The sequence below is a fragment of the Diabrotica undecimpunctata genome, chromosome 1 (assembly GCF_040954645.1).
Source record: "Diabrotica undecimpunctata isolate CICGRU chromosome 1, icDiaUnde3, whole genome shotgun sequence".
NCBI lineage: Eukaryota > Metazoa > Arthropoda > Insecta > Coleoptera > Chrysomelidae > Diabrotica > Diabrotica undecimpunctata.
Genome location: NC_092803.1, coordinates 198,835,461 through 198,857,798, shown reverse-complemented (window position 1 = coordinate 198,857,798; position 22,338 = coordinate 198,835,461). Strand labels below are relative to the sequence as shown.

General features: G+C 33.4%; 1 protein-coding gene across 1 annotated transcript in view; it reads left to right on the top strand.

Moving 5' to 3' along the window:
* Positions 1-21,660, top strand: part of LOC140437004 (neural-cadherin-like) — a 68,591-nt gene extending 46,931 nt beyond the window's left edge. The window contains exon 2 of the mRNA XM_072526220.1: positions 20,278-21,660. Within this exon, the coding sequence (XP_072382321.1) occupies positions 20,323-21,660 (1,338 nt within the window). The 5' untranslated portion in view covers positions 20,278-20,322. The remainder of the gene's footprint in view (positions 1-20,277) is intronic.
* The last annotated feature ends 678 nt before the right edge of the window (positions 21,661-22,338 follow it).

The window sequence follows — 22,338 nt, the reverse complement described above, 5'->3', positions numbered from 1 at the left end:
TAAGGCTAATGATCACTTCAACTTCCTTGAAAAGCTTCTGCTTGGGAATTAATCCGACCACAAATTAAAGTTAGATCAACAATTCTTCGGTTGCCAAGAGAAATGAGGAAGGGAGCACAATCTCTGCTGGACAAAGAAAATAATCCCCCTTAACCCCCTGTGCTATGACAGAATTATGTCGAGCGTTGCCTTGTTTGTCCTCGAAATTTGAACAAATTTTCTAGAAATTCTTGTGTGTAGTGCAGAGCGTTTGCATGTAAAAACCACATGAAAGAAATCTGCAACGATTGTTTTACTGACTATGTCAGTATGTATGACTATTGTCATACAATTTTTAAACAGTACTTTCATTTATGTGATTTTGGGTGATTTTGTTCTAAGTATTGTTAGGTACAACAATTCTTCTTTTGTCAAATTTACACTAAAGTTCTTATTAAAGCAAAATAATTTTAATGATTAACAGAGGGTTAACTATATTTCCGAGAGTTCCAATTTTTGGGTTTTTGTTTAGCAGTTAGCGATTTTCTAGTTCTGGTTCTTGGTTTATCATGTTAGAAACACCAACTTATTTGTTGGAAATTAGTGGATATGTCTTACAAACCTGTAACCATCGGAAAAATAACATAAAATAATAAGGCAAAAAATATAAGGTTAATATAGTGTATTGCGTATAAGTATCAGGGATAGAAAAAGAAATTGTACATATTACATTTCAATGTAACTCGAAACGGATGAAATCTCTAGTATCATATATCTCGTAGGTAGATTTTCATCATTTCCTTTTGAACCTTTATCAAGCAATCAGAAGTATGTCGTGTTGAAATCAAAACCAGATTTCGTCACTACGTTATTTTCAATTTAATACTGGAATAATGTACCTACACGTATGATATATACATTCAGGTATAAGCGGTAGGTTAATTGCTACCCTTTAGCAGTGTGTATCAAATTAACTGATATTCCTTTAGAAAAGAGACAGTTAATACGTACTAATTAATGCGAGCATTATTACAGACCATTTACTGAGTGTCATATTATGTTGTTAATAATTTTGAGTTCAAAAACAGTATTTTGTTATGTGTAAATGAGAAAATGGTTTAAATTTCGAAATGAGTGTTCAGAAGTCAGATGAGCCATATAAGTACATAAAATAATATTATCTTTATATAATAATTATATATGGAATATATTTGTGAAAATTCGTACACTGCCAAGATAAATCAGATACAAGGTCTACAATTAAGGCATGTACCATGCACATATCCGAAATTAATAAAGTAATTTCAGCAAGAGAGGTAATTAAATGTTATAGAGACAATAGCTGAATCAACTTTATAAAGAACCTTACCAATATTACTGTTATATACACTCCCGCACTGATAGTAGTCATACAAGCAGTGTTCACACGCCGTGTTTCTCGAACGAGTTTTAATTGTCTTTAGCAGATTAAAGGTGCTTGTCTATTATCGATTCCCGGCATTTTTTCATTGTATACACTGTTCTGTTTCTTTGTGAGTAGTTGTTGACTAAGAGAGCTAAAAAAGCGTCTATTCTAGGTTTTTCGTTTGCATTGTCCAAGATATCTGTCCTTGGGTAGGAGTAAAAATGGGTATAAGGAAGTAATACTAAGTGTTGGCTTAGGTCATTTTGAAGCAGCGAAAACTATAGTATTGTTTTTCGCTTGTGGAAAATTCAAACAAGGGTTGCTTGTTGTATGATTCTAAAAATAATCGCTGATGTACAGAAATCAGGAATGCATACGATTTTAGCAGACCTAATAAAACGAAAAGAGATTCAAGGAACTAATTGTAGCCGAAAAAAATTAAATAATGTAAAGAAAATATTGTTTTTGGTTGCTCATTGTTTGCCTGTTTCGGCATCAGTTTTCTTTTTGTGGCTTTGTAAGTTAGTTCTATTTGTTTAGATAGACCATTCTCTTGTGTCGAGATCACTTGTGTTGTCATTTCTTTGTCTATTAAGTCCCATATTGTCTTTCTCTCTTTTCATCATTACCTATCTTTGACATTGGATATTGGATGATCATCAATTATTATTTTTGTTCTAGCATAATTCTGGCATAATCTTGTAGCTTGCTAAAAGCTACAATTATGTTAGGAATACATTTATCTAGCTTCTTGTAATTTTTAGAGAAGGCTCGGATTTTTCGGTTTACCTAGATCGCCATCGTCTTTTGACTTCATACTTCTTCGTATAGAGATCGCTACAGCGTGCAATAGTACATTATTTGTTAATAATTGCCAGGTAGACCAGATTAGATTCTTTTCAGTTTGAGTCTCACAGACTCTTGATAATTGCAAAACCGTATACATATACCTGGGAAACCTCAGAAGCCCTGAAGAAGACATCGAAGAGTTAGTACATTAATTCCAGTAATACTATTAATCTTAGCTCTAGGTTTAATTGTACTAACCGCGGAAACCTTTCCAACAAATCTAGAAACATATTTCTACCACTAATAATAAAGATATATGTCAAACTTTAATCAGTTATTAACAAACATTAACTGAATTAAATGGTATTGCACACAGGAAGTCTTTGGAGTATTGGGCCATCATTATAAGATCTTGTAGGACACTTTTTAATAATTTGGTCGATGATTTGGCTTTTACTAGTCTAATTAATAAGGTGGCGGCTTTTCGCATTTTTGAAACATACATTCACATCTTCCATCTTCTGGTTTGGATCGTATTTAGGGTGAACCATGTTTTCAGTGGAAGATCAAATCCTGGTGGCTTGTGGGTCATACAGGGCATATTGTTATTATGCCAACTAGTCCATTCTTGGGATTATGCGTTTGTTATATTTAAAGCCTCGTAAATCATCCTCTCCGTTTTTGTCGGTGGCTTTCAAGAACGGAGTCGGTTACTTCCGGCATCCTCAGTATCTTAGTGGATCGGCAGATTTTCATTGTTTATGATCTTTTTATATTGTACGTCGTAGATGTGGGGGTGGAATGTAACTTAATACTGAGAGCCATGGGGCGAGAGTTGATTTAATTGCTCTAGCTGTCATCGTGGTGTCCAGCTAAGTGTTTATCCTTTTGACGTATGGACTGTACAGCCAAATTGTAGTTAATATTCAGCAATCGTAGCCGATGCTCTCCAGGTGGTAGGGAGGAGCTTTTGTAGAATATTGTTGCTTATATTCAACTTTTGTGCAGCTTTTGTTCGATGTTTAAAAGTTTAAAGATGTTTAAAAGTTAGTGTTTTGTCTAATATTACGCCCAGGTACTTTCTTCTTTTGTTGTAGATAAGAGTGGCAATTTCGAACCATATATTCAGTTCCTTTCCGGCACGTTTAATGTTCAAGTGGAAGTAACTACCATCTGTTTTGGAAGCATTTGGTTGTACTCTATATTTGCTCAGTATTGCGGAAATATTCTTGATTGTATTTTCGGGATATCTACTAAACATAAGCTAAATAGTAGTGAGGAGAGCATTGACTCTTTTAGCATGCTATTCTAAGTTTTTTGGTGAGCTGATATCAGTGCCCATGACTACTTGAAACATTCGGTCATTGATCATGCTAGTCATTAGGCATGCAATTCGTTTACAGGGGATCGTGGAGAGAATTTTGTATATATAATCCTCTCTCCGTACTATGTCGTAAGCAGTTTTGAGATCAATAAATACCTCTGAAGTTTTAAGTCTCCTTTGGAATCCCGCTTCGATGTAGGCGGTGAGGGACGTTACCTGTCGAATGAAAAACTGTCTGTTTGACTGAGATCACCCTGGAATAGTTCTAGACTGACTCCATTATATATAAGCCTCTCTAGCAGTTTGTAGTTACCAGGCATAAGTACAATTGGTCTGTAGCTTTTTTGGATTGTCAACGTATTTGCTGGGCTTTATCTTATTATCTTTATCCAGAGCGTTTTAGTTCTTTCGGGATATTTGCACTTTGCATGATGTCTTTGAAAAATCAAGCCAGCCACACTTTTGTATACTTGCCACAATTTATCAGGAATTCATGGTGAATATTGTCAAATTCTGGTGCCTCGTATGTCTTCATTGGAGAAGGGGTGGTAATGTTCCGAATGTTTTCAGTACTCTCATCACGTAGATTGTGAGTGCTTTCCCTATTTGTGTCCTCAATATTTTTACTATATGTGAGGCTAAGGAATCCTGGTTTACAGTTGCCTTTATGCGTTTTGTAGTGGCCCGTAGTTTTCTTGGTAATGACCATGCTTACCTGCTTGATGTCTGGAAGTTAAGGTTCACTGTTACGGTCCATTTTTGGTTTCTAGAATTATCCAGACTGTGAAGTAGTTCATCCGCTATTTCTTAATCGGCAGTTTCAAAAATCTGTGTTATAATTCTTCGCTATTTTGTGACCAGCCAGAAACAAACAAATACATAATAAAATGAAATTAGATAGACATAATATAAGTAAGGAGGAAAAAGAGGGAATAAAGGGAGAAACATTTCGCTTTTGTAAAATGTTTGGCTTCATTTGTACCCAAGTCACTCCCAAATCCTTGACATTTTATAAAATAAACATATTTTATGATTAATTATATTTAAATAGAATACAATTAAAAAAAACTTTTGATTTATTTATTTTCTTTATAATCATTATAATTAAGAGAGTTGGAAGGCAAGTGATAGGTATAGTCTTTCTACCAATAAAAACTTTGCGTTCACTTAAACTAACATACTGTAAATTATATCTATTTACACAACTACCTGTGAATTCACAACTAAACGTGTGACAAATATGCAGGACAGGCATATAATGGGTGTGAATTACCAAAGACATTCCGGCCAATAAAACGTTGTTCAAGAAAGATAAGAAGTGGTAAAATGATTGGTGGGAATTGTTTGAATACAAATAAACACCAGTTTATCATCAATAAGCAGTCCGCCAATAGCAATTTACATAATTTCCCGTTGACTGACTACCTGCCGCTAACACTCTTACTACACTGTAAAAAAATCAATACTTTAATATAACACGTATTTTAATTTTTTTTTAATTATAGTGTCGTAATACTTTTTAAAATATTTGCGGATTGTTTGTGTGTCGTACATGTTTTTATTTTAGATTACTTTATACGATTTGTTAAAGGTTTAGCGTTAAGTGTATTCAAAAAAATCGACATCTGTTCAAACTAGAGTCTAGACAAAGAGTCTAAAAAAGATCGAGATTTAGAGTTTAAACTAAACTTTAAATAGAGTTTTTGCTGGTTTTGTCGTCTCCGGTGTAATTAATAAACGTATGAAATAATGATAGCATCTTGGTGCAAGTTTCCATGTTTATTAATGTCTCTAACTATTGCGCAATATGTTGCAATATTGTGTAGTTAGCCGGTACGCTCTTATTGTGGCATTGTCTTGAAAAAGACAATGCCTTTATGGTTTATTTACTTTTGTAGAAATAAAACACAGGTTTTCTAAGAATAAAAAATCTCAGCTTCAGAGTCTTAGAAAATTCGCAAAGCCCTTCAAGCTAAGGTAGTTATTCACAATAATACCTTCGGTTGTCTCCATTAAGGCTTCATTAAATATTTCCTCCGAATATAAGTTAAAAAGTAAAGGCGACAATATACGGCCTTGTCTCACTCCTCTTTTTATATTTATTTCATCCAACAGTTCTTGTTCAACCTTTATTCTTGCCACTTGATGCCAGTATAGATTTGTAATTATTCGTAGATCTTTATCGTCCAATCCAGCTGTTTCCAATATTTCTAGCATTTTGTTTGTCGGACTTTGTCAAAAGCCTTTTCAAAATCGATTGCACAAATGTACACATTTTGATTTATACCTCTGCATCTCTGTACTAGCACCTGTATACTAAACAAGGCTTCTGTTCCCAAGCCACTCCTAAACCCAAATTGAGTATTGCTAATTCTGTCCTCTAACAGTGTGTAAATTCTGCTGTGTATTACTCGCAGGAAGATCTTCAAAACGTGACTCATCAGACTTATTGTCCGATAATCACCGCATGTCTTTGGACGATGTTTCTTAGGTATTGTGACAAATGTCGACTTTAACCAATCAGTTGGTAATATCCCAGTGTCATAAATTCTGTTAAAAAGATTACACAGAGCATTAATTTCATTTTCTCCCAAAAACTTTAGTATTTCAGCACTTACTTTATCGGGGCCAAGTGCTTTTCCATTTTTTCCCGTTTGTATTGAACGTGTAACCTCACTTTCTGTTATAGATGGACCTGATATAGCAATTGGTGTATAGTGTTCTACTCTCTTATCTTCAAATAATTCAGAAATGTAGTTTTCCCATTCTTTTAACTGTTCATTGATGTTTAATATTCTGTGTCCGTTTCTGTCTTCTAAACTTTGAGATACTTGTTTCCGTTTGTTTCCAGCGACCTCTTTTAATTTCTTGTGCAGATAAAATGTATCGTGTTTCTTTTCATATTGTTCAATTCCATTACATTATTTACTATGAAATTGTGTTTTCGCATGTCTTATCTTCTGTCTGATTATTGCGTGGATCCTATTGTATTCGTTTTTATCTTTATTTCTGACTTCTCTTCTTTAATCCATAAGTCTCAGTATTCTTCTGTCATCCACCCTTGTTTTTTTCTTGCTTTTAGCGCACTTAATTTTGTTTCTTGAACAGTCTTTAAGATGTTTTTAATTCTTGTCCAGTTTTCCTCAGTACTTTCCTCTTTGCTTGATGTTAACTTCATTTTTTGTTCTAACATACTACATTTTATACGACCTATTTCAGAGGGAGAATAAGTCAGTTATTATTCCGAAGTTATTACAACTATTTCTGCAAAAAAAAAACGAATGCCACCTCTCACATCTATCTCAAAACAGATCCGGCCTGGTCTACTATGTGATATGTTTCAAATATTTTTATATGTATATGGATTGAATAAAAACTGTAAAAACTGTAGTTATAATTTTTATTTTTTCTAGTAGTTTTAAAAATGCATAAAGTATACTTTAAAACACTTTAAAGTGTACTTTATGGCCCGCACGAGCGTAAAGATACAAATAAAAAGATAACTTATTAGAAACATCTATATTTAACATTTCAAATTGGCAATGTTAATATTCCAATTTACGATTCAAGTCTTCTTTTACCATTGAATATTTGGACCACAGGTAACTCGGAGAATATGTTTCGGCGATATCGACAAAGTATACAAGTATCACAGTTTCACTAATGTATTCTACATGGTTTTATGTCATCCAGTGCTGTAATTTTTCATATTCCTTGTCGTAGGCATCTCTCGACTTACGTGGTAGTAACTTTTGCGGTGTTTTTCCGCTTTTTTTAAAGTTTCGTTAGAGATCTCAAATATATCTTTTATTTTCAGGGTTTTAGTTTGACACGCTTGACAGCTTTCCGTAGCCTAGCAACATAACACGGACGATAGAGTGTCTACTAGTAAATATATTGTCAAAATGAAATCGAATTTTCGGATTTTTTAGAACATATTTGTTTGTAGATGCAATAACGAACTAGTATGACATAAAAGTTTGTATGCACCGCGGGTATTAATAGATGTATATGCCCTCGGGCGACTTACAAGGCGACTAGGGCCAGAGGCCCTCGGGTTTGTAACATCGTCGCCCTCTATGCATAAACATCTATTTAATACCCTTGTTACATAAATAACTATTACTATTGTATTTGATTGTATCGAATTTTTCACTCATAAACCATTATCACTCAACGAGTTGATGTTCAATATTTGTTTTATTGTTATTTGGAAGGTTCGAACGAGAATCTCGTTTTTGATTTTTATTTATTGGTTTCATTATTTATACAACTCTTCCACTAGACAAGTTTAACAGTGTACCAACTTCATACATTGTAAATCATCACGAAATATTTTACAATACAATTGAATACATTATTATAATGGGTTAATATTAGAACTGACTCTAATATGCACTTAAAAGACATAAATTGGAGAGTAAAAGGTTTCCAACTGTGCAGCTTTTTCTTTAAATTATACAGACTCATTTCAAGAAGAAGGCACTTTTAAGAAAGACGAATATCATTGTTATTTATTATACGCGTAGTTCTCTAAGGAATTTCTAAATATGCATTTGATATGTATACTTTCTTGTCGAGTAATTTAGTTCTACTAATTAACAAGAATTTCGTTTTAAAAATTTCCAAAAAATGTAAATTTTGTATATATAAATTTTATCGATGATATATACTTATAAACCTCTTTTATTTTGAATATACAGCCGTTACATTTACCACATAAATCATTAATCAGCGCTATTTGGACATTGTCACCTCCCTGAAAAGTTTTATTATCCTCAACCCATATCATTGTCTTAAGTTCTTCTACCAATAATTTTTGCGATGATCTGATCTCATTTTATTAGCAATCTGTAGGTCTGTATATTGAAGGCTTTCAGTCTTGGCTGAAATGGCTCTATAAACGTGGCCTCTATAAATGTCAATGCTTAGGCTCCAAACATAAGTATAAACTGCCACGTTGGGCGCCAAAGAAACACCCGTTTAAACGTCCACGCTTCTCAGTCCTCACCTTTATTGCAAATAAAGAGAAAATAAAAGAGTAGAATATGTGTAGTAGACAATCAACAAAATCTATAACGTCAACTACACAGTGAAGACCCAACAAGAGAAAACGTGTCAAATGCCGTCCTAAAACTCAGACAATAAAGCCCCAGGAATCGATGAAATCTGTTTGTCTGTCAAATTAATATCCATACCTTTGAGCAAGTCAGAGAATTGACATATCTTATCAGATCACGAATACACGAAGAGATTAACATTTTTAAAGACCAGAGGGCACAAGAAATAGAGGACCACCACGAAGGAGATGGATTAATGATGTAGAAGAAGACATACAGATTCTAAGGGTCAGTAGATGGAGGGAAGTTGCCAGGAATCGACAGGAGTGGCGACTTCTTTGTGAGCAGGCAAAGATCCACGACAGATTGTCGAGCCACTAATGATGATGATGATGATGAGAATATGTGGAGTGTATATAAAAGAGTTGAATAGGCATAGGTTTTGGAATATTCGAGGAGTTTAAATTTAAATATGGATGTTAGAGTAATAAATGAGCAGACACTACCATCAGGTGATGTAGATTCATTAGTAAAGATGTCTGTATAGATTTAGTAATCTCTTTTAAGTTCTCGTTCTGCTTGTTTTTTATTAGAAAGCTGTCATTGTTTTCTTTGGACAACCATATCGGGTACGGTTGTAATTAGAGATATCTATCAAGGACGCTGTAAGGCTTAGTACCAAAAATGATATGTTTTTCTTTAGCAAAATATATTTTGGAATGGTGAATGATCCATATTATCTGCGATAGATCAGTCACGTAAAATTAATAGACTTCGTAAAAAGGACAACTTGAATCTAGGGATGGGCTACAATAGACCATTATGGTAGAGTGAAAGAGTGGTTAAGCGCTCATTCATATTAAACCTAACCTCGAGGGTTAAAAATATTCACATTTGCAAGTTCATTGAAAACAAAATTGATTCAAACACTGCCCAGAAACCAAAAAGGCTAACATAATAAATTAAAATCTAAATAGACCTGCTATTTAGGACTTGTTATGTAGATAGATATTACCAGTGGGATTTTTTCAATGTATCAATCTATATACATCAACTACATTCTTGCAACTATTTCCAAGAGTGACCAAGAAGAACATACTTATATCGGTTTATCGACTGATCAAGTAATAAACATTACTACAATTTACAAATTAATAAAACAAACCTACGCTTTAAGGTTTATAACAAGCTCATATAAGATAAATTACATTACAGAAATACTTCATACGACAAAACATGATTTGTCAATATTTCGATAAATAACTTCACCCTATAAATTCCTACGCGTACCCCCAAACGGCTGTATCCGCCAGCGCAAAAATCAATAAAGTTTTCCCCACGGCAAGAGAAAGATGAGGGCTTCATTTTACTGATAGAATAGGGGAATTCTTAAGGGAAAGAAAACACTATAGACCAACGAACTTTTTAATCTATCTCACTTGACAGTAGCCACAAGATTATTTTTAATTGAAATGGTGTCTCATGTGAATTTTTCTATACTAAAACAATATCGACTATAATATAGTTTTTATGTGAAAATATTTGATTTCCGCATTGGTGTCATTTGTATTAACCATTTTTTTTTCTGTAGTAAATGTTTTGGTGCTGAATTCGCAAAGTAAAACAGTCGAATTCATACAATCTTCTTATCAGATATTCTAGAAGTATTGACAACTGCTTGAAATCTGGATTATATAATGCAGATATATAATAGTATGGATTTCTTTCCACAGAAGCAGCAACTTTTGTGTACGATCTTATTTTATCGTTAAAATTTTTGTAAAATGTTTAAGTCTTTCAAACAATACATTGCCAAAGATTTTATACGGAGATGCCAACAGAGTAATGCGTCTATAGTTCTTACACTCCAGTTGATCACCCTTTTTATGCAACGGACATATTATTACCTTTAGCCAGTCTTTACGTCGAACAAGTGGACAAATATGCATACCTGGGAACAATGATTAACTCCACAAATGATTACAATCAGGAGATCAAAATAAGAATAGAAAAAGCTAGAGCAAATTTCAACAAAATGAGAAGAGTGCTATGTAACAGGGATTTAAAACTGGAACTAAGAGTTAGGTTGGCGAGGTGCTATGTTTTTTCGACTTTATTTTATGGAATGGAATCTTGGACCTTGAATGCGACATCAATGAAAAAACTGGAATCATTCGAGCTGTGGGTGTACAGAAGAATTTTGAAAATATTATAGACAGAACACGTCACAAACAAAGAGGTTCTGGGAAGAATGAACAAAGAAATGGAAATTTTAAATACAATAAAAACAAGAAAACTAGAATATCTCGGACATATTACACGTGGAGAGAAATACACCTTGCTCCAACTGATTATGCAGGGAAAGATCCAAGGAAAGAGAAGCATAGGGAGGCGTAGAATGTCATGGCTGCGCAACCTGAGAGAGTGGTACGGATGTACATCAAATAAACTTTTCAAGCAGCCGTCTCAAAAGTCCGAATAGCTATGATGATTGCCGACCTCCGCCGCGGAGATGGCACTTGAAGAAGAAGAAGTCTTCTGGTACCAATTCATTCTGCCATATAAGTACTATTTGTTTATGGATTGTTGCAAAAGTTGATCACCACCTTTTTTTATACATTTCCGAACAGATTTTATCGATTCCTGGGGCTTTATTGTCTTTGAGTTTTAGGATGGAAGTTGACACTTCTATTCACTTCAGTGTAGAGAACACTGGACAGCATTAAGAGAGGCCTATGTCTAGCAGAGGACGCGATTGATGATAATGATTAGTCTTCTTTCTTTTTGTTTTATCTAATTCTTTGAGATATCTTGTCGTGTGTTCGAAGGCATGTTTTATTCGGATTAAATGGATTTTAATAGGTATTATAGGTAGGTATATTAACACGTTGTGGATGGCGTGAGACTACAGAGATGCCACGAGGTTGTTACACGTTGTTCCGACGTGACACTGTGTTGATACCATACAACAAATTTTATTAAACCGGCGTGTAGTTCGTCGGTACTCACGGGTAAATGCTGTGAATGTCACAGGATAAAGGGCGGTCCTAAAGTTATAGTGGTATGCGTTGGCCGGCGGCTTCTTCTTCGCGTACCATATCAGAATTATCCGACGTTGGCGATCTCCATTGCGAAGGCTTCTCGATCTTCTGCAATATGGAATAATTGTCCCGCATTTGATGTCCGAGTCCATTCTCAAATGTTCTACAACCAAGAAACCCGTTTCCTTCCTACACCTCTAGAGCCCTCTATTTTGCCTTTAAGGATCAGTTGTAATATTTTATATCTCCTTCCCCTTACTATACGTCCCAGATAAGACATTTTTCGATGTTTAACAGTCTTTAGCAGTTCTCTATCTTTGTTGACGCTGCTTAGCACTTCTTCATTAGTTTTCCTTGCTGTCCAAGGTATCTTCAGCATTCGTCTATGAACCCACATTTCTAATGCTTCAATTTTGTTCATGATCGATACTTTTAGCGTCCACACTTCTGCACTATACAAAAGTACAGACCAAACATAACAAACACTTAACCATTCTTTGTCTTAGTTCTAAACTGAGATGATTATTGCAAAGAAATGACTTCATTTTCATAAAAGTAGTTTTAGTCATTGCTATTCTACGTTTTATTTCTATGTCTGGATCTGGTTGATCCGTTATCACAGTTCCCAAATATGTCATTTTGTGGACTTTCTCAACTTGGACTTTTTCACTTGGACATGGCCGCCGGCATGAGTTTTAAATTCGATTTTAGGATAGTGTTAACAAATGAGTTAAACAAGTGGCCGAAGATCTTGAAAAGATCTTGGATCAGAGAAGTACAAAACACAGGTGCAGGATCGTAAACAAAAAACTCTTGCTGTAATATTAAAATAACAATTTCGTATTTCTTTGTTATTTCTAGAATCATAGATCTCTTGTTCATCTTTATCTGCAGTGGGAGCATAGTCTTTTATTTTCATTTATTGGCGTTGTATTCACGTTATTAAAACTACTCTGTCTGATAATGGGACAAGAGGGCACAAAAAATAGAGGACCACCACGAAGAAGATGGATTGATGATGTGGAAGATGGAGGGAAGTTGCCAGGAATCGACAGGAACGGCGACTACTTTGTAAACAGGCCAAGATCCACAACGGATTGTCGAGCCACTTATGATGATGATTTAAAGACATAAGAACACAATTAACGAAACAAATTCCTAAATAATAAAACAAAAGATCTTTCAAATTATTATATCAGTTTAGATAAATTAATCGGTTTTACCAGAACTGTCGCATAAATCTCTTCTTGACAACTTCGGTTTATTTTATTCAAACAAATCGGCAATCCATGAAATATAAATGATCTCTATATACGACTGCATAGAATTAACAGCAATAAATAATAAATTTACTCTATTTAGAAATTACAAAATAAACCACAGACGTGAATTTTGTATTTATGTTTAAACTCATGTGTGTAGCTGCACATAAAACATTAGCACACCTAATACATAATAAACTGTCACAATGGAATACTCATATATAAATTAATATAAACAACACTTTCAAAAAATTACTGTTATATGTAATAAAACAAATGGCAATAAATAACTGGAATTTGTAATATTTGTTGTGGTAACCAAATTCTTTTAATAACTTCATATACTTTGGTTTTTATTAAATTTTCTTGTCTACTTTGTTTTTTTTTTCATCGTTATTTGATTTTAAACTGAACTCTTATTGTTTTTCAAATATTTCAGTATTTTTACTATTTAATATTGGTTCGGGTCCTCTATTACTAAGTGTTTTATTTCGTTTTCCTCCTTTTCTTATTATCATTTTTTTTTATTTAAATAATGGCTTTGGATAACTTGGTCCATTCAGCCACGATAATGTATTTGACTACTTGAATTTGTTATTGATGTATTGACCTATTGCATTTGTTAACAAAATAGTTCTTCGCCTAGAAGTAAATTAAAAATATAATGTAAACATCAGTATAGTAAGATCGTTTTAGCCTGTCGTATAAGTAATAAAAGTGTCTGTTCAGCTTTGCCTCAGGTAGTCAGCGGTTCTCAAATTAAAAATGTACGGTTTTCTTAATTTGATAATACGACATTAGGGATTTTTTTAATAAAATAACTTTGTATTATGTTTTATAATAATTGAATATCATAATGTAAATTGATAAACATTGAGTATGAAATATACAGAGTCATTCACGCAACATGTTGGTTAAAAGTTTTTAAAGTTCTGGTCGTCACTGGTTTCTGCAAACTTGGAATAATGAGTTATGCAAAGCATAATCACAAGAATCAGTAGATTAACAAGAAACCATACTTTCATTCGTTAAATTCAGGGTCCTAACCAACTTGAAGTGAATATTTAGAGCCAACAAGAGATTACATAATATTGGGATACTTTTCACGCTAAGGTGCCTTTCGTAGCGACTTTATTACAACACAAGACAGGCAACGGCCAGGAGGTAAATATATAACGTAAGGATAGACAGAGGGAATAAAGCTATATTTATACATTTACATTACACATTCCATCCTAAATTTTTCTTTTAGTCCGTTTTAAATATTCCCAAAAAATTCAGTTAAGCTTAATATTATGACGAGGGATATATTAAATAGAAGATTGACTCTGAGAAAGAGGTATTTGTTCTTTTATCAGATTTTCCAACAGACGCTCAATAGCAGCATCACTATATATATATTCCCGAACATCCAATGATTGATATCGTCAGTGTTACCACTACAATCGCAGAGTTCTGTTTCACTTAAATTAAATCTATGAAGATAGGCTTTAACAGTAGCATGATGAACAAGGCATCTAACAGACATTGAATATACTCTTCTATTGGGATGAATTCTTGCAGCAAAAGGCGCAGTAGGAAAAAGAGGGTGAATTTTTGTATAAAAGTTATTACTTCTGTTACAGAAAACATTCCATTCAATTTTCCAGTTTTCTTTTAATTCTTGTTTATACAGGGAGACTAAATCACTTCTAATGAGCAAACTAATTTTTAATCCTTTTGAAGCCGCTTCTTTAGCAAAATAATCTGCTTTGGTCTTACCCGAGATACCAGCATGTCCCTTTACCCAAATAAATGAGACTGAATTATTTCTTTTAAGTAGATTTAGTTGATTTTCTAAAATTTTGCCGATAAAACCGTTTTTGTAAATATGCTTATGCTAATTATATAAAGCAGATAACGCAGATTTTGAATACGACAGGATTACTATTTGTTCATCAGACATTTTTTTCTCAATAGTCCATTCCAGAGATTGATATATTGCAAACAGTTCTGGGGAAAAAATGGAACATTGTTGGTTTAGTTTAAACATAATATGTTATGGATTGTTTTGAATATATACCGCACAATCAACGCCCAAAATGGATATCGACCCATCTGTGAAAATCCTATATGGTTTATTAAATTTGATAAGTTGTTTCTGAAGTTGAATGGCGTTGTTATCATCAAAAGTAGGGAAATAAACTTTGGTTTTGGAATAACGAATATTGAAATTCGTTTGGAAGAAATTAGTTTCAGCTGGGATTTCTAAATAGAAAGAAACATTAGGAAATGCTATAGCTAAAGTTGGAGAATTTTTGTTATGCCACCATTTGTCAATTAAGCTATACACAGATATTTCGGATATTTTTTGCGATAGGTAGGTTTGGCTATTACCTTGACATTTAAGGATAAACTTTTCTGGTAAAAAAAGACGTCTTAAATGTAATGTAGGTTTCATACATTCGGCTAATAGATTATTAGTAGGTGTAGATTTAAGTGCATCTAAAACTAAACGCAGAGCTTTGTACTGGATTCAGTCTAATTTTTTTTGTCTAGTATTTGAAGCAGAATCATACAAAAAGCAACCATAGTCAAGAATTGACCAGATATATGCACTATAAAACATTAGATTAACCTTAGGATTACCGCCCTATTGGTGACGGTTAAAACATTTAGGTTTTTTTCGCATTTAACTAAACAGTTATTAATATCCACAAGGAATCTACGTTCCTGTATTTGGCTGTATACCATATATTAAAAAATTAATTAAAATCCTTTGTAAAAGGTATATATTTAAAAACCCAAACGGGCTGTGTTAGACAAAACGTTTTCGGAATACATCATTCCATCATCGGTGTCCTAGAAAATATGTAACCACTTAATTTAAAAAAACATGAAGTTAAAATTTTGACCAAGGATAAAGAAAAGTGTGGTTAATACTTATTAGGAGTACATGAATGTAGCCACTAAATATATGGGTAAAAACCCGTTAACAAATAATTATTTACATTTGTTCGACATTATATCTTATAAATACTTATGATGTTAAAGTTACCGTTGGATTAGGTAACATGGCGACATATGACTCCACGTTGAAGTTGCAAGTCCTGAGACGGTGTGTCTACGAGGACTTTATGGAAGCAACTGATTGAAATGACAATGTTGACAAGTTAGGACGGAAGTCGTAACAGAGTAGTCAATATAACTGTATGTGTCTACTTAAGACAAAAGCCAACGTTATTTAAAATTGTTAGAGTAAAAAAATTTTAAATTAATATAACAGTATCAACCATCAATGTTGTTATTTTAAAGTTATGTATATGAGATGAAATGTGGAGAAAAGATTGTGTGGTTATAGTTAGGCAACCAACTATACATGTGTGTGGTAGTGTAGTGAAATAAAGATTTTAATATAAGGCCCTTTATGTTTCTTCAACATTTGGTACCTGGAAAATAGAAACTAGATACATGTAGAAGGTTGAGTTATTGATATTTTGTTGATATTGGTGGAATAAGAATGAATGTATTTAAAATACGAAAGTGTACTTGTGTGAATGGAATAAAACTTTTGTAGTGTAATGGTCATGTGAAATTTAACTTTATATAAATTCTAATAACTCGATTATAGAAGGCCCTGTATGTCAAAAAACAACATTTGGTACCTGGTAAATGTAAAACTTATTAAGTTATAAGTACATGAAATTAAATATCTGATAGGGTGTTAACAGACTAAGTGGTGTGGAAGTTTTATTTTATTAACTATTATGTGAAATGAATAAAATTTGATGGTTAAGACATGGTTTTGTAATATGTTGATAGAATAGTACTTAACTTATAACTTAAGAAAGGCCCTATCTGTCATAAGCAACACTAGGTACATGGGAAATATAAAAGGATAAGTTATAAGTTGAATGAGTTGCAGGTGTATAATTATCTGAAATGTGAAAATGGAATGGTTGTGGGTTGGCTCTGTTAAAATTAAGTAAAACAAAAATTATGTTTAACATTATGTATAAAATAAACAGAATTTGATGGTTGGATCATGGTTTTGTAGTAAGTTGTATGTATAGTACTCAACTTATAACTTAAAAAAAGGACCTATCTGTCATAAAGCAACACTAGGTACATGAGAAATGTAAAGAGATAAGTTATAAGCTGGATGATTTGCAGGTGTATATAAACCTTAATTATGAAAATGAAATGGTTTTTAGGTGGCTCTGTTGAAATTAAGTGAAAAAAGAAAATTATATTGTTTTTGAAAAAATGTGAGATACGGAAAGAATGCAGAAGGCTGAGATCCCCAGAGAACCTCAACCAAACCCTAAGGGGGGATTGTGTGGAAGAGTGAAATGAGGACTGAGAGGTTTGTTTGAAAGGGATGAAGAATAGTCTAAGGTTTGGAGGTGCCGACAAGAAGCATGGACAACAATAGGTATAGTGGGTCGGACTAGAAGTTTGGGTTTAATAGAGAGAGACAAGGACTGATTGAGAGTGTGATGTGTTGACAGAAAAGTTTTTGGAGTGGACTAAAGAAGATGGGTATCTGGCGAACGAATAGTGATAAATGTAGATTTTTGTAAAAGTGAGTTGGGGATGAAGGTTATGAAAATAGTTGGCGATGTAGAGGGAGGAAGTCTCGATTGAAGGATACATGACGATTGACGCAATTTGGGCTTTTTTGTTTTTCTTTGAGAATTTCAAGATCTTCGTATAAGTCTAATTTAAGGAAATTTTTTTGGGGGATATTGTGAATAAGTGAAACGTCTTCTGGGATATTAAGGGTGTGGTTGTGTTCTTTGAGATGTTGAGAGAAAGTGGAAGTATTTTCTCTTTTTATGTGTTCTAGAGAACGTGAGGATAGTGATCTGCATGTTATACCTATGTAAGAGGCATTGCAATCTGAACATTTTAATCTATACACTCCACTTCGATCCATATAATTGATGGAATCTTTGGAATTAGATATGTGTTGACCCAGATTGTTGGGTACTTTAAATGAAACATGGATGTTTTCAACCGACCGTTGGATGAGATTTCGAATATCTCCAGAAAGACTTTCACCAGACCAGAAAGTTATTAATATGTTCTTCCCATGTTAATTTAGTATCAAGTGTGACGCGGAGATAAGTATAGTGTTTTTGGACAGGTATACTTAGATTATCAATTCTAATACTGGATATATTCGGTAAGCGATGACGAGTAAACAACACCACAACGGATCTATTCGAAGTAATTTAACCCTTGGTTAAGAAAGTATTCTCTTGCACTGTACATAATCCGTTTGATTGAGTCAATACATTCCTGATAAGAATTTTTAGAAGTGTAAAGACAGAAATCATCGGCGTATTGTAAAATATTACAATTAGTACCCATACCATGTAGATCCATAGTATATAGATTAAACAACAGAAGGCTAAGCACATATCCCTGCGACAAACCTTGATAAACTAACCTTAGACCAATTTTTCTATTATATTTTGTCTAATTTTGGTTATTATTATAAAATAATGAAATCCTATTTACCCTGTACATAAATAATGCCTTTTAATTCTCATCAATATTTTCCCATAATTATAGTTTAAGACTAATATATTTCGACTAATCGTGAGGTCCTTCGGCACTTACTCTAATACCGTAATAAACCGTTTAAACCTCTATTGCCCTTTGGGGGTTGTTTACCCGTTCACTGTTGTAGGTTACTTTTGATTCCAAATACTGAATATGATTTCTCAAAGACGAATGGAGTATTTGAATTTTTTATCGTCCATTAGGCGGACCGGTCGACAAATCTAACTTTTCGTTAGATAAAGTTCATTTCCGACCACCCTAATAGTTTCGTCAAATATCGACCACTCATCAATACAACGGTAAATTTTTATTCGGATGTTTTTCCTATATATAGGTTATCTCTGGCTATCCTTTTCATTTTCCGTTTTTCATTTTCATTTTCAATTTGAGATGGAAAGATCCGCTTTTCACCTTCACCTTCAAATTCACCTTCAAATAAGATCAGTATTCTTACTAATATCCAGCCTTTATCATAAGAAAGTTGAGCCAGGTTAGCATACAGTGGATTTATTTTATAATTTTATCAGACGTTATGTGAATACAAAATTCTTTACTTTTACTCGATGATTTAAGTGAAGTTCTTTCATGGCAGGAAATTATCAACACAAAAAGAGACTAAATATAGTTACCTAATTGGGATTATTATTTAATATTTAATGTTTAATGTTGCTTAATATCCATATACAGTCTTAAACTTAAACATGTTTAACTCAAGGTGGATTAACTAAACAGTAAATTTTATTTGTTCTTTTGCATATTTGAAACTTAATAGCTATTTCTTGTATTTTCTATTTTTCCAACACAGTTAATCAATTTAAAGAAAGGATTTAGTAGGTAATTATCAAAAGATATCAATAAGGCATCCCTTATAATGTTACGATAATAACTTTATCAATATCTGATGTTCCATACGATATTTATTTACTTTGTTTGAATATTTTACCTGGATATTCATTATCTATGTCTATTTTGTGATATTTACTATGTCAATATTTTTAAATATAGTTGATATAGTGAACTTTACTTTACATTTTTTTCCTTGAATTGTGTATATCCCGCTAATATTTTTGCTGATTTAAACACTTTAAAACAGTGACACCCTTTCTTTTTCTAGAGAGTTGTTTCCCTTTCTTTATTGTGTAGTATCTTTTCTTCATCACGTTTTTCACCTCTACGAACGACCCCGCCCATAATCTACCCGAACTAAGCAACGGGTCCTTCGAGCCTATTGTGTACCGGTGTTCTAAGATTAATTTTGCGCCGTCTAAGTCACTAGGTATGGTAAAAGTGGGCATTGAAATTCAATTTTAATTCTGTTATACGAAAGTAAAATTAAGCACTCCTTGTTTGAGCACGAAACTTTAAACTGCTTATATTGTAATAGAACTTTAATTTCGTCTTATTTTTGTTCTGCTGGTCTACGCGCATTAGAAAGACTGTATAATTTATCTTTCTACCGAGTTCCTGTAGAGTAGGTTTACTAATCTTACGCCCAACCCTTCTGTTTTACCCGAGCTTGGGACCAACTGCAATCCTTAATAATTTACTCAATCTAGTCAGCTCACACCGCCCATCCTCCTGCAATGTATTGTGAAGCAAAAAAACAAGTAACCACGTTTTAAAACATAAAACTTAGATCTTCGTTTATAGCGTAAGAAAAATAAATAAAAAATTTATCTATTCTGAACTTGCTTCTTTACACAAAAGTATTTTTATTATTAATAAATTTAAAATCGTCAAAGTGAAATTGAAATAAAAAATTTAGATATTATTAAAATTTTGATTTAATGATGTGCTGTTTTTGAAATAATAAATGTAAAGAAACTCCATATTTCAACTTTTTTAAATATAATTATTCTTTTTCCAGGTACTGGAGTTCCAATGACGTGAAAAACCATTAATATCGTTTAAAATGAATACCAATATGCTTTTGTTGGCGATTCTTTCGTCGTTAATTTTGATCTGTGCATCAAAAACGGTGTCGGTTATTCCTCACGATGCTCATCCTGGGTACAGTGTTAAAAAGTTTAATAATTCCGAAAATTTAAAACTATTGGATTCGGACTTTTCGCAGTTTTTTACCATGTTACAAGACGGTTCAATAATGACTACATCCGATGTGAGTTCCCTAGTCAATCACCCGATAGATTTAGTGGTAATGGAAGATAAAGGAAATATAAGCACCAAACATAAACTTGAGCTTTTCGTCCTTGATAGAAGAAATATGCTCAGCTTTAATTTTGACGAAGATGTATCTGGTCATATTGCAGAAAATTCTCCTGCTGGTACTGCTGTTAGTGATTTGCCATTATTACAAGCTACCAGTGATTTGAGAGTACCAATAACTTACACTATTATCGCAGGCAATATCGGCCAATCTTTTGAGCTGCAAGATAGTACGACTGGTGACGTTCTTCCGAATGTAACGATAAGTAAAGATTTGGGAGGAGTTAATATAGTATCTTCGCAGATTTTGGACCGAGAAGAAACTAGCAAATATGTGCTGACTATTCAAGCAGTTGATCCTACTGGAATAAACAAGGCAGTGACTAATGTCGTGATAGATATCGAGGACGAAAATGATAATAGCCCTGTGTTTACCCAGAAAGTGTACAGATTTGTTGTAGGTGACGATACGATGGACGGCGATAACGTAACGATGACGTGGAAACGCTTCTCTTCGGTCGGTAGAGTAGAAGCGACGGACGCGGACGGTGACAAAGTCGCGTATAGACTGGCAACACCTACAAACTTCTTGGTTATAGTTCCTCAAACTGGAGACTTGCTTCTCACCCAAGAACCCATTGAGGAAGTTGAATTGGAGCTCGTTGTTGAAGCACATGACTTACGCACTCCTAGCAGAACATCTCCAAGACCCGCGCAGGTCATTTTCCATTTTAAGCCCGCAGAATCTTCAAAGGTTGACATCGATTTTGATTTTCAACATCTAGAAGAAGTTGAGTTACATCGCAGTAAAAGACGTGTCACTCGCGCTGTGAGACCGACAAAGAGAATCGAATTTACCGAAACTGATGGCGAAACTGACGGCCGGGTAGTTTTTCAGTTGGAAAAAGAAACTGATCGGGAAACGTTTAAAATAAGAGACGAAAATCCTTGGGTGACGGTCGATCCCAACGGGTCAGTTCGTGTGAAAAAGAAGTGGGACTATGAAGAGCTTGGGCCAGAAAAGACTATTGATTTTTGGGTTACAATCACCAATGCCGAAAAAGGAGGTAAGATTTTGTTTTAAAAATATATTAATTTCATAATTATTGATCGTTAACCGTATATAATTTTCAAAACAAGATTGTAAATTTTCCTGAATACAAAAATGTATAATAATACTAGTCTAGGCGGGATCTGTTTTGGATTGGACATTTTCCATAGGAAGCTATTTTTTTGCTGGAATCACTTCAGGATGTGCCCAATATCGATAATCATGATATGCGCCAGTCGCAAACCCTGTGCTAAATTTTTTATTTAACAAAATCTGAAAAAAATTGAAAATTTCTCATTTTTTTGCTCCTATTTTCGTTTATAATTCGGAAAATATTGATCCTAGAGAAAAAATTATAAGAAGTTAAAAGTTTCGTTATTAAATTTTACATAATATTTTGTTAGCTAGAAATTGGAAATATAATGTTTATTGTTGAAAAAATAGCAATAATTGGAAAAAAAGTACAAAAAAATGAAGTTAATCCTTTAAATGTTTTCGACTTTCTAAACTTGACCTACAAGCTCCATATTCCGCCTAGAAAAACCTTTTAATATGTTTAAAACGTACGCTAAATTTTGTTAAGATCGGTCGGATAGGTTTTGCATAATAATTTTGCAACCCAGCCTACTGAAAAAAAAAATCGTAAAAATTTATAGTAGGCCCTAAATAAGGCCCTCAGATAGATGCAAATTTTTTTACACATAAAAGAAG